Source organism: Athene noctua, chromosome 23, assembly GCF_965140245.1.
Source record: "Athene noctua chromosome 23, bAthNoc1.hap1.1, whole genome shotgun sequence".
NCBI lineage: Eukaryota > Metazoa > Chordata > Aves > Strigiformes > Strigidae > Athene > Athene noctua.
Window position 1 is genome coordinate 7,875,687 of NC_134059.1, and position 27,620 is coordinate 7,903,306.

Genomic DNA, 27,620 nt, shown 5'->3' on the forward strand with positions numbered 1-27,620 from the left:
TCTCAGAATGTGCAGAGCTGTTTTTGATTTTTTTTTTTTTAAATATATGTGTGTGTAGACATAGCTATAAAAAAAAATTAAAAAATAGCACACTGGAAGAAGCGTCAGCGTCCCAAGCAGGGCTACAGCCCACTTAAAGAGACAACTAGACAAGGCGATAATCTGCAGGCGGTTATAATAGAGATTATCCCCCCCGCCTCCCTCTAATGATCATGTATTTATATGCAGTGTATCAATAGTGGATTAAAAATAATATTACAGAACTAAAAATCTGATTTATACATACTGGTTGCTTAAGCAAACAGCTGAAAGTGGTGAAGGAGCTAGAGGTTGATCCAGAGAAATGATTGCTTAAGATTTACTTATAGAAAACTGTTTAGCAGCTTATTTACTTACTTATAGTGGGTTTTAATATTGTTAAGAATCCTGCTTGCCCAGACTGTTCTGTGAAATTTTACCGAGGACTACAGTGTTCATCAAAACAGCAGTTCACTGTGAAAATCTACCAGGGGCTACGCTGTTCCCCAAAATATTATGCTCTGTCCTTGAGCAACAGGCATGCTCTAACTAGGTGGAATTTTGCTAATGAGATAGTCATAGAGAAATGGTAGAAGTTCTATTGGTTCTCTTAGATAAGATAGAAAAATAAACCAGCTGAAAAACACTTCTGTTATTCAAGAAATTGGCCAAGAGAATCTGTGCATGCTCCGGGGAAAAAACAGGCTGAGAAAGACTACGAGCCTTCCTCCTAAAGACCCCCGAAGACGACCACCAGGAGGCCATGGGCTGGTGCAAAGGGAACATAAACTGCTGACACCATGCTTTCTAACTAACCCAGCCCTACCCACACATATGTATGTTTGTGTTGTGGAACTTAATGGATACGGTTATCCACGCTCTATAAATTTTGCTAAAATGAGCGGTGGGTGTGCAAGCTTTGTGGAGAAATCCCCTTTCACCCCAGTGCTGGGGTAAACATACCTGCTGTATAACTCTATTTGAGTTGTAGAGTCTTTTTTCCACGAATCAAGGTGTTCCCGCAATCCCCTCCCCTTTGAACACTTCCAAATCACAATACCACAGACGGATGAAACTGAATCGGATGACCAGATTTACAGATTTTATTTAGATTTAGGCAAGGCACTCAAGAAATACTTTTCTGTATGTACAACGTAAGAAACCGTGGGGCAAAGCAAAGGGCCTGTCACTGCGCCGGGAGCGGCTGGGCCATGTGCATGGCGGGGGCCTGCATGGGCCACCCTTCCTGGTGGTTCTGCAGCAGCCGGTACAGCTGCTTCAGGTGAGCCACGATGTTGTCCTTGATGTCGGGCGTAGAGATCTGGAGTCGCACGCTGCCGCTGTCGAAGGAGCGCGTGAAGTCACCAGAAAACATCTCGTAGATCATCCGGGCCACAACTGGAATGACCTGTTTAAGAAGACGTCAGTTGTTTCAGCCTAATGGTCACAGAGTATATTCCTGTTATTTTGCAGGAATTCCCTGCCGTGGATGCCGGGGGTGGTTTCCACAATAACGCACAGGCTGATGCTATTCGGCACACGGAGCGTTTGTATTTGCCGTGGCAAAACCCAACAGCCTTACTGGGGTTTCCCAGGGTCAGTAACCACCACCCAGAGCAGAACAGGTCTCTGGTACCCAGAGCCAACACCAGCCCCAGCAAGGCTGGCACGTGCCACTTCAGAGCCTCAGCTCCTACCTGAACCACAATCAGCTTCCTCTCCCTGGGTTTTCCATCAGGCCATTCCTCTCCAAAACAGAAATAGATCTCATATGGTGGCTGTTTCTCAATCTGTCCTTTCTGATGGGCAATCAGCTCTAGGAAGAAAAGCAGAATGCTGCGGGGTTGTCCTCTTTCGGTTAGAAACACTCACCACATCCCACCCTGCTGTATCATCCCAGGTCTTGCGTACACACCGTCCTTTGCTAGAGCCACCTCTTACACAACTGCAGCTTGTTTCTTGCACCCAGAAGAGCTTTCTTTAAAAGCAAGGCCCTCCCATGTTTTTCAGAGCGTTAAATGAGCGTACACTCACTTCCTGCTGACGCGTACCTGCTCCATGGTCCGCTGAAGTCGGGGGGAGCAGTGACCTCCACCCACGCCCCACAAACGAACGAGAAAACTAACTGGTGCATCCAGGCTGAGCCCCAGTGCAGACCACCCTTTCCAATAGTGCCACCAAGTGCCCAGACCGGTATCCAAAGCTATTTTCCAGAAGCAGAAGTTACCTACCACTTAGGAACGTTTCCAGACAGAAGAGTTTGACTTTCTTCTGCCTCTCGATCAAATTTGGTGTGGTGGAGGAAGGCGCACAGGGACCAGACCAGTACACCTTGCACTGGCAGAGCCTCACAGCGTAGATGGCATGGCCACTGACCTCCAGGATCAGTCCCCTGTCCATAACATCCAGCAGCCGACTTGTGAAGATTTTCTGCCTTTCATTGGTGATTTGCTCTGTTCCTGGGAACTTTACTTGCTCCAAACTAATAGGCCCAAAGAGCTCTTCCTGGTCTGGCATAGGACCCAGCTCTCCGTAGAAAAGTCTGCATCCCTGTGGGTTGCTTACAGTTGTCGTCGGTCCAGTCTCCTTTCCTCGATATTCAAACTTGATTTCTAGGTCTGTCACTGAGAGAGAAGCTGTCAGTATGGCTTTTCCTGGACCTTTGCATGGACTGCATCAGCAGCAGAGACACACCACACAATCCACGCTACAATCACAGGGATGTTTAAACTACACACAGTGCTCCATGCTAACAAGCAAACAGCCACTGGAAAAAAATCAAAACACTTTTTTTTTTTTTTTTTTTTAAAGTACAGTGACAGAAGCGCTACAAATCCATATACATACTTGGCAGAGAGCTGATCCAGAGCTCGGGGCTGCTGAAGAAGTCATGCTGCAGCGCAGTTGGGGGCATTTCCATATCTAGAGGTTCATTCTTTGGCCACACAGCTTCAGAGCTGCAGTTTTCTGCACTGGCTGGAGCCATTGGAGAATCTACAAAAAGGAAACAAATCTTCAATAAACCAAGGTTTTATTTCAAGCTTGCACCAATTTGTAAGCAAATACGTTCACTAATACGTTAGTCTACGACACTAACCATTGATATTAAGAAATGGAAATGTCTCTTGAATAGGGACATGCTGAGATTGATTCAATTCCTCCTCCTCTTCATCATCAAGATCATTATCCTTTTCATCCCACGGAGCTGAGCCAGTGGAACCTGCAAACAAGCACATTCTTGTGGGCAGCCGATCACTGTGAAACACTGCAATTCATTTCTTGAAAAAATAATAATGTCATCTTCATACTGGCTCTGCCCAATAATGGAAATTTATTTGTGTATTTTCTGAATGCAAGTAAAAAAAAGGAAAAAATCTGATCTGCACAGCATACTATTTTCAGTTCAATATATAATTCTAGAAAGGTAAGGATAAACTATTGCCAACATTGGACTGTTCAGCAGGAAACAGGCAACTGTGCACAGCTTTATTAATTTTAGTACAGATACACTGTGGTTCAAAGTCCTCTTAGTTTAAGTACAGCCGGGCTTACACACGGCAGCTGCTTTCTGCTGCACACAAAGGCAGCGTGAGAGTTAATGCCGCGAAGGGAAAGGAACTCGCATTGGACAAACGCCTGCTCAGTAACCGTCCCTGTGTCAGCAAGGCCCTCACCTGGATTAATGATTGATCCCTGGGACTGCGGGATATCGCACACTTCATAAATTTTAATAGGATTCATGGGCACCTCCTTGGTGCCATCATACATCAAATTAAATTCCCGGCTTTTGTTAAGAGCGCATCGGAGCTGGGCTTTCCACTTTGCAGGGTCAGGCTCATCGACTCCTTCCTGGTACTTTCCCGTTTCCACAGCCCATGCCTGGGGACAAAGTACACTGTGCTCAGTCCAGCCCTCTCAACAGACCAGCTTTTATCAGAAATCAAACTTCCAAACAAACTCTCTGTAAAATTCTTCTCTTACAGAAGTCTTTAACTATAGCTCTTCTGATAACAACGGAAATTCCCGCTTTAATATTTTTTTCCCATTAAAAGAAGGGGGAGAAAAAAAGATGTAAATCCAGATTTCCAAAAACCGAACACACATCTTCATACAAGTTAAGAAAATATAAATTGTACAGGATTGTGCACTGAGTTTTTCCAGGTCTCAGGTTCACTACCAAAAGTTGGTTTTGACAGTGAGCCGTACCCTGGCGCAGGAGGAACGGGCTTGGTTAAACGGAGGGGACGAGCAGCCCCGGACATCCAGCCAGCCCTCTCCCTCTCACCCCAAAATCAGACTATCAGTCCAAGATCCCTCCAAGGCAGGGGTCAGAAATTCCTCAAAGGAGTGCAAGACCTGCGATGAATCCCTTGGGATAAGAGTACTGGGGACAGCGGCGATGAGTACTGGAAGTTTGTGGTGGACCTCTTAAGATTTATGTAACGGTATTGAATGGCTTGCTGCTAGGAGCAAGCTGGTTACCACATCCTAAACCAAGCAGATGAGGCCAATAGCAGTAATCTTCCAGGGTCCGAGCCATCAGACATCACCTGGGCTTCGCTGGTCGGAAGGGGTTAAAGAACTCAACACCATTTCAGGCAGTGCCAAGCCTGGCATCCAGGTGCACAAAGTGGCTTTTCTGAGGTCAAAGAAATAGGACAAAATGTGCCTGGAAACAGCTACCGAGATGCCTGCCCAGCTCCTGGGCTAACAATTCAACCCTTTGTCTCTGTGTAAGAGCCGTGATATACCGGAGCTCTCCCCTCCCTCACCTTGAAGATGGTGTTCTCCTCCTCGTGCTGCGGGCTGTGCCGAGTTGCGTGCTTCCAGGGGATCTGAAACCGCTTGGCTTCTCGGTTTAGCCAGATAAGGCCGGGATACATACCGCTGTCCACCTGGGCTACCAGCCACGGCTTCAAGCGCACTCTTCGCGGGTGTAACGCCATTGTCTACAAAAGATGGGGATAATAAGTAGACCAGCTGCTAAAGGTGAGTTGAGACTCATACGCTTCAGGAAAAAATAAATAAAAAAAATCAGGAAAAAGGACCCTATGCCATGTTACTGCTATTGTTTGTTCTGTTACTGCACATTGAAACCGCCAATCCAGATTCAGCGCTTCTGACTCTTCTGCCAGCAGAAGTTACAAACACATCAGTAAGCGGGGACCATAATTGTTACAAGATTAACAACTCCCTATTAAATATTCCCGTAAGCAGAGACAGCGCGTTACTTGTGTTAACAGCGCACGGAGGACGAGCCCAAATCACACCTGAGCTGCAAACGCTGCGCAGGAGGTAAAGCCACAAACAAGCCACAGCAAGAACAGGCAGCGGAATTTCAAAAGCCTCCACGTTAGCGCGGGGGGGGATCTGATCTAGTTCTTCTTCAGTCGTGTCAGACTTGCATCGAGGAGAACTAACATGTGCCAAATCAGAGGCTTCTCCCCCAGCTGAGGTAGGAGGCATCAGGCTGGAGGAGGGGGCCGTTTTATCACGGAGACAGAAGTTCCTCTGCAAGTCATTTCGTGACTTTTTCATGAATGCTCTGAAGGCAGTACAATCCTTCGCAAACACCACTGACCTATAATAACCAGGATGTTTATCCAGAAGGACACGAACTGCAAGTCTGCCTGCACTCCTGCTAAAATCGAGTGATGTTGACACAATGTTTAGGGTTATTTTTTTTTAAAAAACAATGCCGTAGTTAACCGAGCAAATCCGTTGTTTAAGTAGCCCTGTGCTGCTACTACATTTGCAGCCAACAAACAATATTATTCTTGTGCAGAACAAACACAAAGACGAGCAAACACATGAAGGCCTGTCCCTCTGCGAGAAGAGGCAGCGTGTGCTATCTTTAGATTTTGGGACGGGACTTTCACACTACACGTGTGCTCAGAAGGCGTATTTCTCATATTCATTTGTAAATCTTGAAACAGACGTGAGAAATTAGAAATATTCCCATTAATAAAGCAGTTAAAGTAAAACCTTTGCCATAAGCCCTGAATACTGCTGCAGGAGTTGCAAAATGTGTCTAGTAGCAGAGATAGAGAAGATTAAAAAATCCTATCCAAGAACTAGTCTAGGAACAGGTTTTATTTGTTCAAATACCTGCAGTTCCCATTCAGACGCAAGTGTTCACACAAAATGAATCTGAACCCAACTTATTTTATCTGTTCAGCAAAGAAAATGTTCAGATTCAACTGGAAATCATCTTTGAATAATAGTTTGAAAAAGTCCTTCATCAAGGTCCTGGGCAGACTGCTTCCCAGGAGCTGCAAGGGATCAGACAGCAATCATCAAAATTATTTTAGTTTCTGAAAGCCTGCTGTATTAGTTATCCATGTCGAAAATGCTATCAGAATTAAACTTTCGGTATCATGTTTGCAAAGACACAAAGTCCAGCTTAATCCTGGACTTAGAATTGAGACCAAAACCAGGCATCGATTTCCCTTGCAAAGGAAAAAGAAGTGACTTCTCACTGTAACAAAGAAATCCAAACCAGAGCTTGTTTCCACAATCTCTTTTACACTTCGCAGACAGACCCCTCTGCTTCTAGTAACATACACCGTGTGTGCACACACACGTTTGCAAGACCAGGAGTAAATTCAAACCCACACAACAGGAAGAAAAATTCACGGCTCCCCCCATAGAAAATAAATTCGGTCACACGGAGGGTGCGCTGCCGCCGCCGCCTGAGGTTTGAATTGTCCCTCGGCTGCGACAGCGCCTGTCAATACGGACGTTACAATGCTTTATGACCTTTTATCACCGATGACTTGTTGACATGATAACCGAGAGCAAATCAACTTGAATCCCATGGCTCGGCTCAGACGGTGAGTCAGCCTCTTACAACCTTCAACTTCGATCCAGTGGGGTCCCCTCACGCCAGAGGCTGCTCCCGCTCTGGGACCTGCAGGGGTGAGCTGGGGAACGTCTTCACGCTACCGATGGGATTTGCCAAGGGGGGCTCGGCCCTCACGCAGGACTCCTCAGTGCACGTACCCAGGAACCCCCCAGTTCGCTTTACCCCCACTCAATGAGCACATCCCCGCGCTGCTAATGCAGCTCTGGTCAGCGACGTAACTATTCCCTGTACCCCAATTATTATTGAGACGTTTCTCCTTGGAGGGGAGACATTCACCCCAACAAGAACAACTCCAGCAAGCGCAGGAACGAGCCAACACCCCGCAGCCGCTTCCCCGAGCGGCCGAGGCCGGGGACAGCCCCGATTCCTGCGGGACGGCGGCGCGGTGCCAGCCCGCAGGAGGACCCGCAGGGGACACGCGGCCGCACGGCTGCTTCCACCCTGCCCCTGCACACCCCAGCGCACCCCGCGCTCCCGCTCCCCTGAAGGAGGAGGGGGTCTTCTCCGATCGTCGCTGCGATACCCAGACCTCATTCCTCGCTCGTTATCTTTGCGTGGTTACATTATCCTGTATTTAGTGGGGTTATATTAATTTTTTTTTTTTCTAAGGCGAGCGGCCTAACCCTTAACATCCCCGCAGAGAAGCCGCCTGGCTCTCCGTCCAAGCGCCCGACCCTGAATCGCCTCCCCGCGCCGGGAGCCTTCGGCTGTTTCAGGGAGGAGGACATCGCTCTTCTCGCAGCCCCCCTGCCCCGCGCAGGGCAAGCAACGCCCCTGGAGCACACCTGCCTCTCGCAGTCCCCTGTCCCCGCACCCCAACCTGCTCCCCTCAGCCCCCCGCCTCGACGGCCCGCGAGGCGGGACGGGGCACGGGCCGCTACGGATAACCGGGGTCCTCGGGGGGGTAACTGCTGCGCCCCCAAACCGCTGGGGGTGAACGGGGTGGGTGGGGGGCAAAATATTCCCCTCGCCCTAACTCTAGGCCTCGGTTTACGCCAGCTTGAAAGACGTAGCCCAGGGCTAGACCAGCCCAACCCGCGGGCGCGGATGGGGAAGGAGCTTTCAAGAGGCTTTTTCAGCGCTTTTCACCCTCCCGGCTGCCCTCAGAGCCGGACCGCCCCCCCGCCCCGCCCCGTCCAGCCCGATCGGGACGCTGCTGCCGGCCCCGGGACGCGACCCCCCCCCCCCCCCCGCGGCCACCCGCGTATCCTGCGCGCCGCCGGGATCCCCGCGGGTTTCCCGGTTCCAACCAAACTGCCCCCCCCGCGGACCCGAGCTCCGCCAAGGGCGCCCCGCGACCCCCGTCCCCGCGCAACTTACCCCTGCGGCGGGCGGGGGGGCAGCGGCTCCCCCCCGGGGGGGCTCTCGGCCGCCCCGCGGGCCCCACGCGCGGGCGCGGCGGCGGGGCGAGGGCAGCGCGGCCGCGGAGCGCAGTCGCCACCCGCTCCGCCCTCACCTGCCCAGGTGCGCTGGGCGCAGCCGCGCCGCCGCCCGCCCCGCTCCGCCCCCGGCCGCGGGGGAGGCTCCGCTCCGCTCCGCGCCCGCGGGGCTGCGGCAGCGCCGACCGGCCCGGCACACCCCCCCCTCATCCCGGGGGGCGAGCGGAGCATCCGCGGCCCCGCCGGCTTATCATGTCGCTTTTCTGTTTGAAACGGAATATTTAGGAGAAGGAAAAACCAAAACCAACCGAAAAAAAAAAAAAAAAAAAAAAAAAAAGCCTCCGTGTAAAAAAACCGGAATATTTAGGAGAAGGAAAAACCAAAACCAACCAACCGAAAAAAACCCACCCAAACAAAACCAAAAAAAAAAGCGCCTCCGTGTGTAAAGCGTATTTGGCCCAGCCAGCCCGCAGCATGGAACAACGCAGTCACCTGTGATTATCCCAAAGCCACGGGCACGCAGTTTCCTCTCGAAAAGTGGAAAAATGTTGCTCTCCTCCGCCTCCCTGCTCGCTCACCCACCCTGGGCTCCCCGGCCTGCCACCAGCATCCCCGCCAGCCTCCCCGTTTCTTTGCTTTTCCTCATAGGTGGAGGACCGTGACTCAGTGGTGAATCTCGGTTTCAAGAGGCCGTACAAGACTTTGCTATTCGGTTTCACCCAACCAGAAAGCAGCTGCGGGAATTTCCCTTCTCCTTCCCACCACGAGCACTATGGATAGCGCTGAATCCTGCCTTTGGAGAGGCTGACGTAGGGCCAAAGCTCAGTCCTGTGCCAAGACTTTGGAACCACGCAAAGTTTTGAAAAATCTTCACACGCAGAGAGAAAATGTAAATTCTGCTTTTTTTCTTGGAAAGTTTGCCTTGCAAGATGCCGAGTGCAGGGTAAATATTTCAGGCTTCTTTCATCACTGAACTGCAGCCACTCGGAGGTAACGTTTGGCGGGAGTTTGGCAGCACGTAACAGCTTTCTGGCAATACGCAGAAGACAAGAGGTGACACTCGAAGGTGTTAGCGTTTGCTTCGTGCGACAGCACGGCAGTGGTGGGGTTTAGATCGGTTCTGTTAGTGGTACCTGACCGGTTTTGGTCTGCAAAACAAGGGAGAGCTGCTCCTGTAATAATACCTTCTACCACGTTATCCCTGCGGTCTCAAACCCTGCGACGCTGCGGCCGGTTTGGGGAGCAGCTGGGGAGAGAGACCCGCGGGGAGGCTGGGCTGAACTCCCAGCCCCAGTATGAGGGATCTTTGATCTCTCTTCAGTCGGGTCAGCACAACAGCTGCCGTTCATCCTCCCTGCATTCCTCCCGTCCACGTATCCGTCCTGCCTGGCCACGGGTAAATTTAAGGATGCTTTGGCTTTGCTTTCCTTGTGCTCTGGTGCCGGGGGAGCTTTGGAAGCAGACACCGCCGGTGATGCTGCCCCCACACCCGCACGCCCCGGAGCGGCCCTGGGACGAGCTTTGCTCTGTCTAGGCCCACTCTAAGGACACTTGAGATTGCCCAACCCACAAGAGGGGTCTTACAGCAGGTCAGGGGTATTTAAAATAATGGAGCAATGCGACAAAACGACTAGGCCAGGGCTGCTCCAGCGTGGGCGAGGGATCTAGTCTTGCCTCCAGTTTCACTGAAGCTGGACCTCTCCCGCCGGGCAGCCAGGCCTGCCTGCACCCTGCTGCCTTTGTTACAGCCTCCGCTGCCTTCACCCGAGCGGTAACGCAGATGCCAAACAAATGAGTCGTCCCAGCCCTCTGCAGGGTTTGGGCTGTTTTTTTTTTTTCTTGAGTTTCTACCAGCCTCTGCTGAAGCATGTGGCAGCATGTTGTGTTAGTGAACTGATGGGAAGGAAATAAGCTGTCTTTTTCCATGCTCTTGGCTGGGAAACTCTGCAGCTTTTAAACTGTATAGGTGATAATCTAGGGATAATTCCTTAGGCAGGACACGTAATCAGATGTTACATGTTTGCAGCTAATCAGCCAAAGCATTCGCTCTGACATAATATATAAAGCATCGATCCCAACCCTTCAGGCAGCCAAATAGCACCAACCTCTTTCTCGTTCGGTTTTCTAGAAATCATTCTTTTTATTTTTAGTTCTCCTTGCTTATACTTACTTCTACCTGCATCTTATTTCTCAAATCAAATGAAGAAATCCTTTGGCTGATAAACTACTTCATAAAGTGACATTCTACTGGCTGGGAGACAGCAGCTCCTTCAGTACAGCCTGCAGAGCGCACACTTGGGTCAATGGGAGTATATGCAGAGGAATTTTCATACCAGGAGCTATAGGATTTACTTTATTTCAGTGCCAAATTAACATCAGTACTTTTATCAACACGATTGTATGTCATGATACCTGCAATAGCACCAGCCAGGCTTTGTAACCCAGGTCTCTCGCAGTCCTTTGTTCCTAGCTGGAAAAGACTGTAGTCATCAAAACAAAGGGGAACCATTTTCTCTCCTGGGAACGGATCACAAAGTTCCCATAAGGCAAAACAAAATTATGCAATGAGGCAAGACAACATCCTGGGCATGTGGAGTCTTGTCATGTGCTCTCAGCACTCACATTCCAGCGGGCAGCCTCGGAGCAAGAGCGCAGCACAAAATGGTGGGAGGCTTCGCCCCAGCTGTGCCACAGGAAAGAGCGCGATGAGCTCCCCCCCAGCAGCACCTCTCCTTCCCAAAAGCTGTTTGTGACCCGGAGAGAACCCCTGCCCTCACCAGATATTAGGCAGGACAACTCAAGAAATACCACTGAGGGAAGCAAGCTCTTTCTTTCCATGGTACGTGTAACTGGAGAATGCAACAGAACTATTTTATAAACACCACAGTGACTGCGGCTGCTAAAGGCTTTGCTGGTAGGCCTAGCTAAGAGGCAAACGCTGGGGGATAAATCCAGTCTAACTTTTTTGATGAGCCAGGCCTCAAGCTGCTCTGCTGCAGACAAGTGATCCTCAAGCCAGGGGCTGAAGCATTTACAAAAGGAAGGACTGAGCTTATTCATTGTGTTGCATTCTTATAGGCACAGAGATAGACAAACAGCATTCCTCAACGCTGTTAAATGAAAATACACCTTTTCATTGAAAGATAGAAGTCTTAAGCTTCCCGACAACTCCTCGAGTCCTTCCCATCCACCTCCATACTTCTGTTATAAAACCTATGTCCTCTTCTTAATTAAGACTCTTAAGCAAAATTCTGCATTACCTGGGTATGCTTATGCACAGAAGTACAAAGTTATACCATACTCCTGGAAATCTGTGTATATACACACACACTACCACTGGTGGGTTACTTACAGGTGTGAGTAGCTTCAGAACAAATGCTGTTCTTACAGTAGAGCGCGAACTACTGTACTGTTCAGCACTATCAAGTTTTAGACTGATCCTTAACCGGTGTTTTTCCCTGTATGAAACTCTTCTTTCCAAACAATTGAAAATAAATGCTTCAAAAAAAAGTCAGCTTAAATCCTTCTAGGCCTTTGCATTATTGTAATAGCAACTCTATTGTTTCCTATTAATGCTGCTCCAATCCTCTTAAAAGAAGAATCCTCTCTGGATGTTAGGCTGGCTCAGACACATTTATAGCTACAGGTCATTTCTTTCCAGCTGACACAGATAATGGCTGGGTTCAGAACACGATGATGTGGGCAAAAGCTGATGGCCCGAGTAAGAAAAGGGGAGAGCAGGGGGTTGTAGAGAGGGGGGGGGTTCATCTCTGGTGGTGGGTGGCTGTGGTGAGCAGCAGGAGGCAGCTGGGGTAGAGCTGGAGGTTGTGTCTGTAATAAAAGTGGTAAGTAGTGTTCAGTGGTGGGGGGTAGGTAAACGGAGCAGCTCATAAGAAAAAGGGGAATAAGGAAAACTCGATGCTTTAAAAAAATAGGGAAATAAAAGATTCTTGCGGTTTTAACTGAAATTTTTAAGAACAAATTGTAAAAATGAGAGAAATATGCATATTTGCATCTGCTGGTTCTCTCAGTCATTTTGTATAGAGTAAAGCCTGTAGTAGGTATTTGATTAACTTCATGCATTAGCGGGTTTTTTTTCTGTGAGTGGTGTTAGCTGTATGTACTTACTTTTTCAGGATTTGCTCTGTGTAATTGCTGTTAATTACTATCCCCTATTTCCCTGTAACATCCCCCCACAAGCAGGTAACACATGCCAGTCTTGAAAAACTAATGCTAGGGAAGTTCCCTTACAGTCCCTTTTGGTTTCTAGAACCACGACGGTAAAGCGAGTGGGGTTTTATGTAAAGGGAACCTTGGCTCCCCAACTCTTCGATGTGGAGGTATTAACGTGCAGAAAGACCCTGAGCCTCTGGAGCCTGCTCCTAAATAGGGCACAGCTCAGAACATCTGAAGGTCTCTGTGACTCATAGGTGGGAATCTTCTAATGGTCTTAGTTATTTTTGTACGTGCCTGATGCCACACATTACACTGCCCTAAAGCAGAGAAGCAACTCCACAATCACCAAGGGAGCACACAAAAAGAAGGTGAAATAGCAAGGCGCAATATTCACATCAAATAAAGGTACAAGACAGCGAGAAGAAAAAGAACAAAGGGAAACCAACCGAAGGTGATAAAACAGCAATACAAGCAAAGGACTTGGGCAGGGTTTTCCTTTTGTTCCTTCTTTTTTAAATCTTGTTTTGTGGAGCGAAATGGGACAGCAGTTTGCCAACGCTGAAGGGGAGCAAGGAGAGATTGATGTTGCGGAGTTGCAGGAATGGTATAAGAAATTTGTGGTTGAATGTCCCAGTGGGACCCTCTTCATGCACGAATTCAAGCAGTTCTTTGGGGTCCAGGATAACCGTGAAGCAGCAGAGTATATTGAAAACATGTTCAGAGCTTTTGACAAGAATGGGGTAAGTGGTGAGGAGTTTTTTACAGTTATTTGTCTAATAGTTGGTGTGTCTGCCTGCTGTCGTTTGGAGGCGTTTTGGTGCAGTTCCCACCCTTGTTACCACGTTTCATGAGACTAAGGCAAGGGCGATGGACTTGCTAGGGCAGGAGAAGCAGCACAGGCAGCACTACTCTGTATGGGCTGATACGGATTTATCTTCTCTGCACACAAATTAAGGACAGAAAGTCCCCTCAATGGATAAAAGGTGGTTTAAAAGGTTGAAATTTAGGCACTCACATTTTGAGGCATTATTGTTGACAGATCCTCAAATAGCCAAGCTTGCTGCATGGAAAAAAAATATATTTATCTGTTATGATAGAGGGAGATTTACAGTGGAGGAAAGTCCTACTCAGGCTTGCTATATGTGGGAGGAAATGTGTGTATGTATGGTATGAACAGGTGGCATGTAACAAAATATTGATTTTAGCTGCTCAAAAGTGAAGGAATGTTGAACAATTCGGACATTCTGGTTTTGATTCCCATTGCTGTATTTGTCATCAGACACCTGGGAAAAGTGGGCTTTCTGGTTTAGTAGCAGTTCATGCATACCCACGTTCTGCTGCAGAAGATAGCCCAATACTAGCCTGCGATATTTGAGATGCCTTTCTCATCATGAAATGGGTAAGCAATGCTTGCCAAATGGTTCGACTTTTTTCCCCAAAGCTCTTGATCATATTCGAAGTATGGGGTTGTTTGCTGCTGTGTATCAATAGAGGAAAAGGGGAGATGAGTCTATCATCTCTCAGAAATACCAATTTCCCTTAAGCTTCCTTTGAAACCAGCAGCAAAGCCACACTGAGGTGACAACAAAAGCCAGTTTTGAGAAAGGATAAAAAAAAAAAAAAAAAAAGCTATGGAAGGTGTGCCCAGGTCAGATTTGTCTCAGAATAAAAAAAACTGAAGGTCCAGGTCCAAATTCTTGCTATGAAAGCTGTGCAGAAAGGGTGGCAGAGCAAGTGGTATGCCTAAAAGGTGAACTCCAATTCTTCGTTTATAGGAGTTTTCTGACCAAGACTGAAAATCTGTTTTTAAGAGATGCTGGTACTTGCATATATTAAGAACACTAAATTAGGCCTGGGTTTATGGTTTTACTTCAACATGCCGATGGTGTATATAATCAGTTGAGCAGGGCCTAGCAATCTAAAGGATTATTAATAATGTAGGAAAATAAAAACAATTCCTCAATGTCCTTGGCATTCCGAGTCCAGGAGCCGCAGGTGTTGCTCAGGGCGCTGCCGAGCGCTCGGGGCCGCAGCAGAGCGTGCCGGGGAGCAGATGTGCAGCCCAGACCTCCTGGGGGTTTGCTATCTGGGTCGGGGGGGCTGCAGGGTGACGAGGGCCCCCAGCTTGGCCCCGGGACAGTGGTGACCTGGGAGGCCATCTGCTGGAGGCTGCCCGGGGAGCCCTGCATCCCTTGGCTGCCCCAAGCCTTTAGGAGGATGAACACCTGATGTAAATCCCTTACTGTGGGTGCTCTTGCTGCCTCCTCCTCAGTGGTGGCATTTTCTTTGTCATAGCCCTCCTCAGATGAATCCAGATCAAACAAGGGGGAAGGATGAAAAGCAGGGGTAATGGTTGGGTGCTGTTCTCAGGGGGGGAGCAGCTGAGGTCACTGAGAATGGCAATCCTTTCCCCAAAATCTCCTGCACTGATCCTCATCTGCCTCCCCACCCTCCGTGTAATCTGTGTTGTCTTGGGGTATCTGAATCGCTCTTTTCTGGAGTGCTGGCTCTGTCCCCCCTCACTGCTTTGCTCCCCTCTGTCACACACCCCACTGAACTCGCCCTCGGTGCCGAGGGGCTGTGCTTACTGATGGTCTTGAACTGGCATGAATCTTCTATAAAGTGGCAAACAGATAGCTGTCCCATGGAGTATCTCCCTGACAGTTTTTATTCAGGTTTTGTAAGCAGTCTTCTATCCGCTATACGCAGTGAAGTGTCATTCAGCTGCTGCTTTTCTGTTTCTACAGGATAATACCATTGATTTTCTGGAGTATGTAGCTGCCTTGAATCTTGTTTTACGAGGAAAACTGGAACACAAGCTGAGGTGGACATTCAAAGTGTATGACAGGGATGGGAATGGCTGCATAGATAAACTTGAGCTGCTGGAAATTGTTGAGGTAAGTAGGCATTGCCTAATCACTCATTTGAGCAATCCCCGTTCTTTGGCAATGTAATGATGTACACGGGGTTTGTGGTAATTGGGTTTCAAGGCAGCTGTGGATAGTGATGAGGTGAAAACGCCTGACCTCGGTGAAGGGGTTATGTGCTCAGTGGTCTGGAGCCTGATGGGGTGGCTGGGGATCAGTTGTACCCACTGCCGGCAGCCTGGGCCCTGCTGCTGCTGAAGCTGTCCAGAACTGCAGCATCCGGGGGCTGCTGTGGAATTCCTGTGTCCCCACTCTGCCTTTCCTTTCCACCTTTTTACACCAAGATTCATTGCACTGGCCAGTGGCAGAGGGTTTTACCCCAAGCCCCTCGGAGGAGCCAAGTTTCCTGCCTGAGTAGTTGGTGAGAATACACCAGGAGGCACAAATTAATACAGAAATCCCTTTTGTAAGGATTCGTCTCTGGGTTTCTGTTCTATTCTGCACTTTAATCAGTGACTGTGTGAAGGTGTGAGGGGAGGCCGGGGGCTTAGACAGTCAGACGCAGGGTACCTGGGTTCGTTCTTTAGGTAAATATCTTGGTGACCGTGCCAGTGTCACCCCTGCACCCCAGGTGCTGCTGCCCTTGCACAGCAGTGCTCGCGGGGTTTAATGGTCATCGAGCACTTCAGGATTGTAGCTGAAATGCAAGGTTAAGAATCAGAAACTGAATCTGCGGAAGCAGGTCCTTTTGGCTGGATGGTGTGACCAGCTTTACCTGCAGCACCAATGGCAGGTGTGGGAGCATCTGGGAGCTTGTCTGGGACAGGTTCAATTATAGTTTTGAGGTCAGCCAGGAGCTGGCCAGAGCTGTGTTAGGTCCTTGCTAATCCCCTCTCTGGGAAGACTGCAGACAAAAGCCTTCAGCCTAAGGAATAAAGTTAATAATGAACAGGTGGTTGTCATGGGAGGAATAGATAAAATCTGCCCCTTTCCAGTGACAAAGTGGAGCAGAAACTGTGGGTCAAAATATGTGCCGGTGCAGGTTTGATCTTGCAGCTTGGGCACAAGTTCCCTGGGAGAGAGAGGTGGGTAAGTCCAGATGTGCCTGGCCTCAGATGTTAGAAAAAAAAATTAAAAGTCAGATGACTTTCCCATCTGTGAAACACTTGCCTTGTTCTTTGCAAAGGAACCCTGAGGTCTGACCACTGTGTGTTAGGAAAATCGAAGGGCAGCAGCTTCAAAGAGCAAATGAAGTAATCTGCAGTGTGTGTGAGCGTGAGGTCGGAGGTTTCATTACAGGTCTGGGGCTGCTGAGTGGCAGACCTTTCTCGAAAGGTTAAAACTGCAGCCTTTGTAAAAGACCTTTACACCATTGGGAAGATAATGGAGTTCACTGGCTTTCATTTTCCAGTCCTCCTCTTAATCTCTGAACTTCTTTTCAGTCTATCTACAAGCTGAAGAAAGTGTGTCGGTCGGAGGTGGAGGAGAGGACCCCACTGCTCACACCGGAGGAGGTTGTGGACAGGATATTTCAGTTAGTGGATGAGAATGGGGATGGTGAGTGACTGATGGCTCGGATTGCGCTCATGTGTAATCAGAAGTTACCTGTGCTGGGCAGGCCAGCTTTAATTACATCTATCAAGAAATCACTTCGGACTATTATGTTACTCATATGAGATGTGCTGGGTTTGGTTCTGGTCTGTTTGTTACAATCAAGAGTCTAGAGTCAAGGTGCAGCAGGATGAAATAATTTTCATCGTTGTTTTAATGTAAAATAAGGGGTCACTATTCTGTCTGGATTTTGATGCCCCACAGATCTCGTCCTCTGAAAGCCCCGGTAGCCAGAGTGCAGGTCCCAGCCCCAGCACGTAAAGTCTGGCTCCAGTTAAACTGGAGCTTGCAGGACCAGGCTTGCCGTCCTCCCGGAGGAGCCTGCGTAAGCTCCAGCAGCGTTCCGGCCGGTGGTTTGCCTGTCAGCTGGCCTAAAGTGCGTGGGGAGATGAAGTATTGCTTTTGTCTTATTAGCATATTTTCCGAAACACAGGTGGTTTTTACTTCCTGCCTTCCTCTGCTTGTCTCATCTGTCATGTTCTGTCTCCCCACCTTGTGTCCTCCTCTCTTCTCATACACAGGGCAGTTATCTCTTGACGAGTTCATTGATGGGGCCAGGAAAGACAAGTGGGTGATGAAGATGTTGCAAATGGATGTGAACCCCGGGGGATGGATCTCTGAGCAGAGGAGGAGGAGTGCTTTGTTTTGAGAAAAATTCAGTTTTGATACAGCTGAAAATGTGATGCTGACTACAACTGCGGCTCTTACTCTAGGGTGGTAGTGGCTTTCCTTTTTAATAAAATCTCAGCATCCAGATGAAAACTTCAGTGGTTTAAGAAGCCACATCTCAATCTAAAACCCATGTGCTGCATACTGCTGGTACCCAGAGACTCTTTTTGGCCCATGAATAAGTCTTTCTGTGTACACAATACAGTGTTTGCCAGCTCTGGTTTTTGGTTACACCCCAAGGAACAAACTTTTTGTGGCTTCCTGAAGTGGATCCCGGGCAGGGTTTTTATTCTGGTGACAGATGGGATGGGGAAGTGAGAACCTGTGACAGTGGTACTGTCTCCGGTGCAGACCAGTGTTTGCATCGTTCATGCCTGCAGAGACACAAACACATCAATCCAAGAGTGGCAGCAAAAGAGGTGCTCTGGCAGGCTTCGTGCAGTCGGGATGACTGTATGCTGCTGCTAATGTAAAATTATTGAACACCAACACACTGCTGTGAAAACGAGAACGGGATCACAAGCGGTAGCCAAGGCAGTACTCAGGGCCGAGGAGATAATGTGTGGGCTGGGCAGGTGGAGCAGCGACTCCTTGCATCTCCTTTCTGTGGACCAGGGTCTGCTCCTCCTACCTGTTCCGAGACCTGTGTCTCCATGGGGCTGGGAAGATGCTATTTCCAAACACTGAGACCGCTTGGGAACGGCAGTAACACTTATACCCCATCTGTGCGGGGACAGATTTACACAAGTGTGATTCTGCTCCTTTGCAGCCCGTTTCTTACTGAGCCGTCACTCCAGAACAGCTTTTCCTGCCCCATGAGGTCTGACAGGTCAGGGGGCTCCAGGGCTTTCACTGCACTGAGAGGAGTTTTGCGTGGAAGGAGAAATAAGGGGAGAGCAGAGGTTTGCTTGGCAGTGTCTCTGCCCCGAGGGGGTTAGCGCTGCTTTGTCGGCAGGACCAGAACGGAGCGAGTGACGGAAAATCCAAGTGAGTTACTGAAGTAGTACAGTGGTTTTACACTGGGCTTAATTTAGTCACAGACTAGATATAAAATTTGCACAGGTTGTACACAGAGCTCTGCTATTCTAACTCATATTCCTACATATGTACATGTATGTGGAAAAAGAATTTGGGATTTACCGATATTTTGGTTCACCTTTATTGGTTTATTGGCGAGAAATTTCCCCAGGAAAATAAGGCGAGTTCGGTTTATTTTAATTTCCCCATGGGATCAGTGGGCTAGGTCAAACCCGTTCAAAGATTTGCAATCTTATTTTTGTGGCCTTTAATTCTGACTGTAGTATCTTTCATTAATCGACTAGTTGGCTAGTTTGTGGTCTTGTCAGTTTAACCCATGTTTAAATTCAGAAGCATGAGGATACTATTCGGGATAAGACAGTCAGTGCTGGAGTTCAAATGCATATACATTGCCACTTCTAAATAGCCTCTCTAAGCTCTCTGTAAATACACATGAACCTGTCGCGTGCTTACTTGGAGCTCATTAGACTTGTAGTTTATGCTGCTGGAAGGCAGCTGTTTAAAGCTCATTCAAGTTGATAGTTTATCAGCCAAAGATCTGACAGAGAAACCTTACTTCTGACTTGAGGGCCTGAAAAAAAAAGATTAACTTCACTGATTTTATTTTTTTTTTTCCAACTTGTGGACAAATGCTGTCATGGGAGGATACAAATCTCCAACTCCTTAAGTTTCAGCATCTCAACCAACATACTACACTCTGCTTCCTGCACAATTAAAGTAGATGTTGCATACTGCAGGTTTACTGAAATGCTTTAAATTCTGTTCACCTGGTCAGCTCAGTCACCGAAGGAGGTGCTGGGTGTCCCCTGCACCAGCAGTCCTCTGCTGGGGTGGTAGAGGGCATCCTAACACTGAGCACTTGTACAGTTGTTGGTAGAAATTTTGTAACGTGACTTTAATAAAGAATTATTTATTACAATTCTACCCGGTTTGTAGTATTTAATTTTCACTCAGCATGAAGGTGAAGACCTGCGTAGGCACCTGAGGATCTGACCAGAATTCTTTAAGATTGACATAACGAGTTTAAGGGAAGTATTAAGTGTAAAAACTAACCTGGGTAAGACAAATACAAGGCAGAGATGGTGATGCTATTGCAGATGCAGAGTAGGAACGGAGTCCCTTCTGTTCAACGTCTACATAATGACAGTGAAAAGTGTAAGTGTATCATTAAAAAAAAAAAAAAAAATTCTCAATGGAATTAGAAATAGATGCTTACAATAAAGTGAGCTGGCAGTGCTGCAATCAGATGGCCCCTGTTTTAACTCTGCCAGGACTGAAACGGGAACCTTGAAGAATTTAGGGCTCAGAGTGTTGGACTCGGCAGCGGATGGTTCCACCTCCTGAGGCCTGGGCAGACCTGGGGTGTAGCGGTGGGTAATGCTTGTGTTAGTGCTGGCATAACCCAGTGGAAAATTGTTCCTCTTATCAGCTGTGTAATCTTTTGTCAAGAAATTGCCAGGTGCTTTAGTCTTAGCCTTATTTTTAAATCCGTAGGTATAAATAACTTTGATCTCCCAAAATCAGTTAAACATTCCCATCAGGCTGTTAATGTCAGACATTCTGCATAATCCATTTTTCCAGACTTACAGACCAGATAGAATTGGATTTGACTGATTGGATTTCTTTTTGGTCTAAATTGGGAAACAGGATGGCTTGGAAAAGGCAAATGCCTTCTGAGCTTCTACCATCTGCTCTGACGTTTGATGCCCCTGAAGTTGGGTAGGAGTGAAGGTGGAATAATTGGGTTAAAAAGCAGAAACTGAGGCTGTTGTTGAATGGGGCTGACAGAGAGCAGCACCAGAGAACGGGAGCCAAGGAGGCATTTGCATCCTAAAACACTCTGGAAGGTGCATTCCTGGGGAAGTCACTGGCACCAGAAATAATGAGGCTGAGAAGGAAAGAAGATAATTACCTCTCACCCAGAGCTTAGCCGTGCTCTTTACTTCTCTAGGCACCCGACGTTCTGAGCGGGGAGGCTCACCCGTGGGTAGCTGGGGTTTGGTGGCTGCCCAGAGGAGAGGTTTGTGTCCAGGTCATTCCCAAAGCACACGTGTGCCGCCTCCCCTTGGAAATGTCGTGGTGGAAAACAGAGTGACCGTGCCACGACTCACACGGCCCCCGCTGATGGCTGTAGGGGCTTCTTGTGGTCTCACCATACTCAGCGGCTTCTTCACAGCACTTGTGCTCGGCTCTGGCAGTAGGGGAAAATACTTTTTTCTTTCCTCCTCCTTCTCAAAGGAAAGTACATCTCAGATGTTTGGAAAGTAGCTGGAACGTATTACCGGTAGAGACCCTGTATTTAAGGTAATCTCGTGGTATTCTGGGATGTGCTAGGGGAGCACGGGGCTGTGCTGCAGGGCAGCGCATCCCTGGGGATAAGGGACCTTTAGAACCATCTGGCTGAGAACCTGTTTTGTTTCATTTCTTTGCCTTTTAGGCCTCACGCCCTAGATGCACAGGGATGCTAAAGGAGATTTTTTTTTTTTTTGCAGTTCACCATTATCCTTTCTTGAGCTCATCATCTCCCTTCTGCTTGATTTTCCTGCGTGAGAGCCCACCCGCTCCATCCCCCATGGGTCTTCCATGGTGCCACCGCTGTCCCGGCGCTGGCAGAGGGCACTGTGGGACAGGATGGGACATGAGTCTTACTCTAGGCTGGCAGTGGCTTTCCTTTTAATACAATCTCAGCATTGTACTAAATTATATTATTATAATTAATTATGCATGAGTTAGGGCAGAGAGAGTCACAATATTACTTTTTAATTATTTTTAATTTGCTTTCTTAGAGGCTGAAAAAACATCCTCTGGAGAGAGACGCTGAGGTTTGAAAGCTGCCTTCGGCCAGCCAGCAGCTCTGAGACAGCCCTGTTAGAATAACATTGCCTTTATAAATAGAAGTTGGGCTTGTCGGGGCTGCTTCTTGCAGCTCCTTGGGCGTGCAGAGGAGCGAAAGGCTGAAGGAAACACGGGCGGGACTGGATGTGTCTCTGGGAGGGAGTGTGCACAGAAAGCCCACGCTGAACCCGGCTCCCTCCTCGCTGCTGTTGTAAAGATGAAGTGCAGTCGGTTTTGTGCCAGTCATTTGTGGGGGAGTTAATTTCGCTGCAAGGAGGAGTATTACACACTGAGTAAACAGCTCAGCCCAGCTCCAATCAGACGGTTGCAGCCTGCTCTCTCTCGCCCCGGTGTGAGTGGGGCGGCCGGACGAGCTGGCCCACCAGCGGGCTCCTCTCCGTGGCCTTTTGGTTTTTGTGCCCGTCCAGCACCCCCGGAGCCCGAGCCATGCTGTTGGGGCAGCTGCTGGCGGGGCCGTGGCCGTGCATCCCACGCTCGCCATCTGTCTGGGCAGAAAACGGTCAGGAGGGAGCTACGGGGCTGCCACACGCGGCCCAGGAGGCGCAGGGCAGGGAGCAGGAGCTTAGAAATGTGGGTGGGTAAAGCAGAGCTCCAGGAGAGTTGCAGGACTACCCAGGGGGGGGAGGTTTTATTAAAGCAAGCTACGCTTGCTCAATGCAGGTGAGGTTCAGGAGAGCAGGCAGCGCCCATGGGATGCAAGAACCTGGGAGCTGCCTCTTTTCTCCGCTGATTCTGAAGAAAACAGACCTCTCCCCGTGCTTGTGCTCTTCTTGCGAAAGAACTATTTTAATGGACCCAAAACAAAGGTTTCTGCACTTGTATGAGACAGTTAATGTGGCCTGCTGGAAACGGAATGATTGAAAGAAAGAAAAAGCACAACCTGAAATAATTTCATAAAATACCTTTATTAGTTCACTGTAAGATTGGAAGTACAAAAGCTTCGAGGTAAACCACTGTCAAGTGAAAAAGACGGGCAGGAAAAGTGGTCAGAAAGTTGCTCACGAGTTGCAAATCATCCAGTGCTAAGTAACAAGTCCTTCAGCAAGGCAAGAAATCCTTCCTGGTGTCCCGCATTGCCTCGCCACGCCTGAAACTTGCTCCCATCAGGTGAGGAAACTCCTGTCGAGGAGTGGCCGAGGCGCAGCCCCGGCTCGGCGTGGGGACAGCGGGCGTGAGGGGACGGGGCCGCTGCTCTCGCAGCCTCCCCTGTGCGTGTGCTGGGGCCTGGGGCAGCTCCTGGCACCGGTAATTAGCACCGCAGAGCGGGCTGCTCTGCCCGGGATGGAATAACAAGGGGTGACTGGGTTTTATTGCACAGGGGACGGTACTCGAGCCCGCTGTACCGTGGGGGTGGTGGCACCCACTGCCTGCTCAGGGGCACTCGGGTGCTCGTGGCACCGACACTGAGTCCAGCCCGTCTCTAGCAGCACACCCCCCCCAAAAGACAATTCGCTGCCACTGGGGTTAAAACCACCTGATGCCCGAGGGTGCCACGCGGTGTAACTCGCAGGAGAGTTCGAGTCTGTTGTACAGGTGATAAGACATGCAAGGATATTCCTACGAACATGCAAAGCTCTTCCCTCTCAGGTTACCGTCATTGCAGCCCTTCCAGATACCTCAAGGACAAGCATGCCCTTAAAGTTCAGATAGTTGTTAAAAAAAGGCACCATTCTATGTTTTTAATACTTTTAAACAAAGAAAAGCCGCTGCGTTCACCACTCCCCTTTTTCTAGCTCATAGATGTTTTTATCTTGCATTATCACTGGCCGACTGCTGACAGATTAATAACAAATCAGAGAACGAATGACCAAACCCACTGATCTCATGCTCTGGAAATACATATGGAGAGAGAAGGTTCAGTCTCTGAGCGAGGTTTCATACGTGGGACCCCTCTCAGCGGGGCCAAGTGCCGGGCAGCCCTGGGGTTCATCCCCCGCAGACGCAGGCCTTGGCCGCTGCCTCGGTGCGAATTTTGAGGCTCCCTTGGTGCGTTGTCCAAGCGCATCACGTGGGGCCGCTCCCCCTTCCCGGGGAGGTGAGACTTTACCCCTCCCCACTCCTCAGCAATGTCCGTCCCATCCGGGGGTGGCTGTGTGCTTCCAGCAGCACCCCCTCCTCGCAGCAGCCTCTTCCCGCGCGGGGCAGGGCCAGGGCAGCGCCTGGGGAGCCCCCGGCTCCCCCAAACCATCTGCCAGGGGAGCGGCGCCTTCGGGACAGATCCTGGTCCCTGCGCTGGTGGGATAGTCTGTCACTGGTCACGCTGGGGCAGCTGCCCGGCTCCCACAGCCACAACCCGATTTGTTTTAATAATGTGAGGGGGGAAAAGTAGAGATGAAGGGGAGGTGTCCCGGGAGCCTACTGGGCCACCTCCGCCGCCTGCTCGGGCTCGTGCGGGTTCTTCCCGTCGTTCTGGATCAGCTGGACGATGTGTGTCAGGTCCAGGCTGCGGGTGAGGATCTGGAGCAGCGTTTCATCCTTTTGCACGCCCTCCATGAACTCCTCCAGGGAGAGCTCACCTGCGAGAGCACGGTCAGGAAAGATGGGTTAAATCCCGCGGCCTTTCTCCTCGCCTCCACGCGCAGCCTCGGAGCAGCCCCCCAGGAGTTTCACAGACTATAAAACGAGGCCCTTCCTGAGGTCCCAGCTCTGTCTCTCGTACACCCCAAACCCCGTCACAGCGCAGCCCCGAATCCCACCCTGCCGGTACGACGAGGGGCAGTTTGCTGGGTCCCCTCGGGCCGGTTGCAGCCCGCGGAGGGGATGAGGAGCTGAACCTTCACGGGGAGCTGCTCTCCGCCAGCTCTGCCCATGCCCCAGTGTTTTGGGACATCCAGTACCTGGATTTGCTCTGGCAGACCGAACTGCGGGTAGGGGGGCATGTGGGAGCAGGGTTTGGCATTGCATAAGAGAGGTCCTCACCATCTCCGTTTATATCAATTTTGTCAAACACCATGTTTGTGAATTCCTCGGCCGTCATCGTTTCGTTGCACCGGTTGATAGCTCGAATAGCCTGGAGGGAAAGGAGGACACAATTCCTGAGCCTTGTGCAGATTTGTGCATCCACCGAATAAGTGACCGGACATGAGAGGCCAAACTTTTCGCAGGCAGTTAAGTTCTGAAAGGAGCAAGTCCTTTCTAAAAAAACTGGAGATTAAAATCACTTAAAAGGGCAATCAATGCATTAAAAGATTAAGTGGGCATACTGGGATAAGCCAGGAGCTCTTCACCTCAAAATCCTCAGGCTGAAATCAAGTTCCCACGTTTCAGTGGTTAAACAACCTGCAAGGGGAGGGGGGTGGCCGGGACAGCTCCGGCCGGGGCAGCCGGCCTGGCGGGAGGACAAGCAGCAGGTTTGGCCGGTGACTATTGATTTACCAGGGAGTTGTCTTTTGGGTTGGAATATTCCTATTCCAACCTTTCTGTCTGATCTAATGACCATTGTGAGAGACACGGGGAAAGCTGAGCCCACTCACTTTGATGATGTTCAGCAGTTCTCCCCGGTCAATGCAGCCGTTCCCGTCCACATCGTAGAGCTTGAAATACCATCGCAGCTTCTGATCCACTTTCCCTTTCAGGACCAGACTCAGAGCTGCCACGTACTCCATAAAATCTATGTAGCCATCCTAAAAGCAGAAGGTTAGAAGCTGGATGAGATGAAAAGCCGAGTCAGGCAGTGAGTGATTTTCCTGGTCATTTTGGAAATCCCCGCTGGGAGACTTCAGCGGGTGGCCACCACCTCGAGAGGTGCCGGGTGTGGGTCCTCCGCACACCCACCAGTTAAAACCAGTGCACTGGTGAGGGCTCCCCATTAGCCTCTGCAGAGCCGTTATCTGTTGATAACGAAGGAACTCGCTGTGTGTACCTGGCGTGGGGCTAACGACGCCTCGACAGCTAGGCTGTGCTAAAGGAGTCCGTAGGCAAAGCAGTGGTGATTCAGAGGTCAAAGAGGAACAGGCTTATGCAGATGAACCCCGAAGGATTACCTCACGTTACCCTGTCCACGCACACCTACAGCTCCTTTCTGCTGCGAGGAGTCTCACACACAAAACTCCAGGAGAGGAATGAGCTCAGGAATTACCCCAGCACCTTGCTGACATCTCGGGAGGGGAGGGTGCTGCTCTGTCCCTGCGCCGTTCGTGTGTCTGCTTCGCGTTTGGTCACGCCAAAAGCACAAACAGTTTTATCTTTGACTTTCCTCCGAGGTGTTTGCCCGCCACCAGCTCGCAGCACGGCGCTGGCCCGCAGACGGCTCTCCAGCCGGGGTTATGGTACCCGTGCCAAGCCAGGCTGGGGTGAGCTCACGTGCCACCACCCTGCCCCCAGACACTGCCCCGTGACGTTCACAGCTTCTAGGAAGCTTGTGAAAACATGTGGTGCTCGCCACAGAGCATTTCAACGACACATACCGTTGAGATACGAGGCACTTTGAGGGAAACTGGTACATACTATAACCCACAGAAAGTCTTTGGGAGGGAGTAAGTCAGGTTTTTGTCAATGAACACCGCCACTGCACCACGGGGCAGGTTCAAGAAGAGATCATCTGCTTTATCCCACTGCTGCAAGAGCCAGATTAGATATAAATAGCTACTGAGGCCCTTTCCTAGCAGGATTTCGTGTGCATCAATTCCCTTTTCAGACGTGTATTCAAAGATGGGGCGTGAGCAAGGTAAAGGCCAAGGCACAAACAAAATACGTAAGGGATTTAGGGCCTAAAGTGTTTTCTTTCCAGTGGGTTTAAGGCCACTAAGCGCTTCGCGTTGCCATAGAATATATTCCTCATCTCACATGAGGTGCAAATCTGCAAGTAAAGGAGGGTGTTGTTTCCTCTCGGCGATGCAGCATCCATCAGCTCTCTGGCACGGCCCCTGATGGGGAGATGGGGCTCCCCAGGTGACCCCGCACCAGGGCCCGGTGCTGCCACAGCCCGGGGTGCTGAGCCTCTCCGCAGGGGACGAAGGGCCTGAGCTCCTTATCGCATGGGACCGAGCACATGTAATAAAATCAATGAAACTGTAATCCATTTATAATTTAAAACAATAGAAAAACAAACCCGATCTGTTCCGTAAACCATAGCTCATGCCACGCTCGGGAACTCGCTGTTTCTGCATGAATGCAGCGCTTGTTCTCACACCCCTCGCTTGTTCCTTACTGTCACAACATTTGATATTTAAGGATTAAAGGGCACTTCATTTTAAAGGGATCACAGAGTACCAGATAAAACCCCACTATTCTAATAATTTAAAACTAAAAAGGAATTATCAGTTCTGGGAGAAGTCTATTTTCTCCCAGACCAGTCAGCAGGTGAGGAGTTTGCGCTGACATTTTTCACCTTTCATCAGTGATTTTACAGTTTATGAGGCCGTAGAGAATCCGGCCACGCACGCTCAGAGCCACAGCGATAACTGCCTACACCCAAACACAGCCCGCGCGACCGCGGCGCCCAGCCGATCCCCGGGCAGCCTGAGCGGGAGGGACAATATTTACCTTATTAAAGTCAAACGTCTCAAACATTTGCTCAACGTATTTGTTCGCCGCTGGACTCAGGTTTTTCAAGCCAAAAAACTGTTTGAACTCATAGAGGGTGAGCTGGCCAGAAGGACACTCCGTCATGAACTTCTTGTACCACTGGTGGCACTCGGTAGCGCTCAGCTCCTCCACGGCTTTCCCGTCCATGTTCCCCATCTCCACACCAAGTATTGGTCACTTTGCAGCCAAAATGGATGTTTTTCTGAAATCTGAGGGCTTTCTTTTAAATTCTGCTTCTTGCCTTCAAAGTCCAAATGTCCTCAACACTGCAGGGATCACAGTATGGGGAAAAAAACAAAGAGCCTCGTGCGTGGGCTGCACGGAGTCGGTGTCGGTGGTGACGGACGCAGCCGACACCTCTCCCGGGAGAACTCCAAAGCGCAAACCCCTCTTTGGACAAGAAGGTGACAGTTAAGTACCCAGCAAATCCCCTCCTGGCCAATGAGGCTCGGGGGGATGATGGGCTCCTGCCAGGCATTAAGAGTTCAGGGTGAAAATAGAAAGGAGTAAAATGGGAAACTCCCGCAGATTACAGGCCCATCAGGAGATTATGAGGGTGGAAATTTCTCTGTGGTGGTGTAATCTCCTAATCCACTTCCTTTATGATTTTGAGGG

The 27,620-nt window shown here is 49.6% G+C and overlaps 3 protein-coding genes across 3 annotated transcripts; 1 reads left to right on the plus strand and 2 right to left on the minus strand.

Annotated features, from left to right (window-relative positions):
• Positions 1-1,112: 1,112 nt before the first annotated feature.
• IRF6 (interferon regulatory factor 6) lies at positions 1,113-8,304 on the minus strand. The gene is made up of 8 exons (XM_074925481.1): positions 8,204-8,304; positions 4,791-4,967; positions 3,693-3,897; positions 3,116-3,238; positions 2,866-3,012; positions 2,250-2,642; positions 1,716-1,834; positions 1,113-1,426 (listed from the first exon to the last, which is right to left on the minus strand). The coding sequence occupies exons 2-8, from the start codon at positions 4,962-4,964 to the stop codon at positions 1,205-1,207; spliced, it is 1,383 nt and encodes a 460-aa protein (XP_074781582.1). The 5' UTR covers positions 4,965-4,967; positions 8,204-8,304; the 3' UTR covers positions 1,113-1,204.
• Positions 8,305-12,698: 4,394 nt separating this feature from the next.
• GUCA1B (guanylate cyclase activator 1B) lies at positions 12,699-19,549 on the plus strand. Its single transcript, XM_074925535.1, has 4 exons — positions 12,699-13,178; positions 15,186-15,335; positions 16,748-16,862; positions 17,438-19,549. Exons 1-4 carry the CDS (start codon positions 12,975-12,977, stop codon positions 17,563-17,565), a joined length of 597 nt encoding a protein of 198 aa, XP_074781636.1. The 5' UTR covers positions 12,699-12,974; the 3' UTR covers positions 17,566-19,549.
• Positions 19,550-22,381: 2,832 nt separating this feature from the next.
• On the minus strand, positions 22,382-27,388 carry GUCA1A (guanylate cyclase activator 1A). The gene is made up of 4 exons (XM_074925694.1): positions 26,964-27,388; positions 24,953-25,102; positions 24,399-24,489; positions 22,382-23,995 (listed from the first exon to the last, which is right to left on the minus strand). The coding sequence occupies exons 1-4, from the start codon at positions 27,159-27,161 to the stop codon at positions 23,835-23,837; spliced, it is 600 nt and encodes a 199-aa protein (XP_074781795.1). The 5' UTR covers positions 27,162-27,388; the 3' UTR covers positions 22,382-23,834.
• Positions 27,389-27,620: the final 232 nt, after the last annotated feature.

What these genes read in the sequence shown, in the direction of transcription:
- GUCA1B (XM_074925535.1), top strand. Translation starts at nt 12,975, where the DNA reads ATGGGACAGCAGTTTGCCAACGCTGAAGGGGAGCAAGGAGAGATTGAT. An exon ending in AGCTGCTGGAAATTGTTGAG is followed by an intron (nt 15,336 to 16,747) that starts GTAAGTAGGCAT and finishes ACTTCTTTTCAG; the next exon opens with TCTATCTACAAGCTGAAGAA. An exon ending in AGTGGATGAGAATGGGGATG is followed by an intron (nt 16,863 to 17,437) that starts GTGAGTGACTGA and finishes TCTCATACACAG; the next exon opens with GGCAGTTATCTCTTGACGAG.
- GUCA1A (XM_074925694.1), bottom strand. Translation starts at nt 27,161, where the DNA reads ATGGGGAACATGGACGGGAAAGCCGTGGAGGAGCTGAGCGCTACCGAG. An exon ending in AACTGCTGAACATCATCAAA is followed by an intron (nt 24,490 to 24,952) that starts GTGAGTGGGCTC and finishes CTTTCCCTCCAG; the next exon opens with GCTATTCGAGCTATCAACCG. An exon ending in AATTGATATAAACGGAGATG is followed by an intron (nt 23,996 to 24,398) that starts GTGAGGACCTCT and finishes GTGCTCTCGCAG; the next exon opens with GTGAGCTCTCCCTGGAGGAG.
- IRF6 (XM_074925481.1), bottom strand. Translation starts at nt 4,964, where the DNA reads ATGGCGTTACACCCGCGAAGAGTGCGCTTGAAGCCGTGGCTGGTAGCC. An exon ending in AGGAGAACACCATCTTCAAG is followed by an intron (nt 3,898 to 4,790) that starts GTGAGGGAGGGG and finishes CTTTGTCCCCAG; the next exon opens with GCATGGGCTGTGGAAACGGG. An exon ending in TCCATTTCTTAATATCAATG is followed by an intron (nt 3,013 to 3,115) that starts GTTAGTGTCGTA and finishes TCCTTTTTGTAG; the next exon opens with ATTCTCCAATGGCTCCAGCC.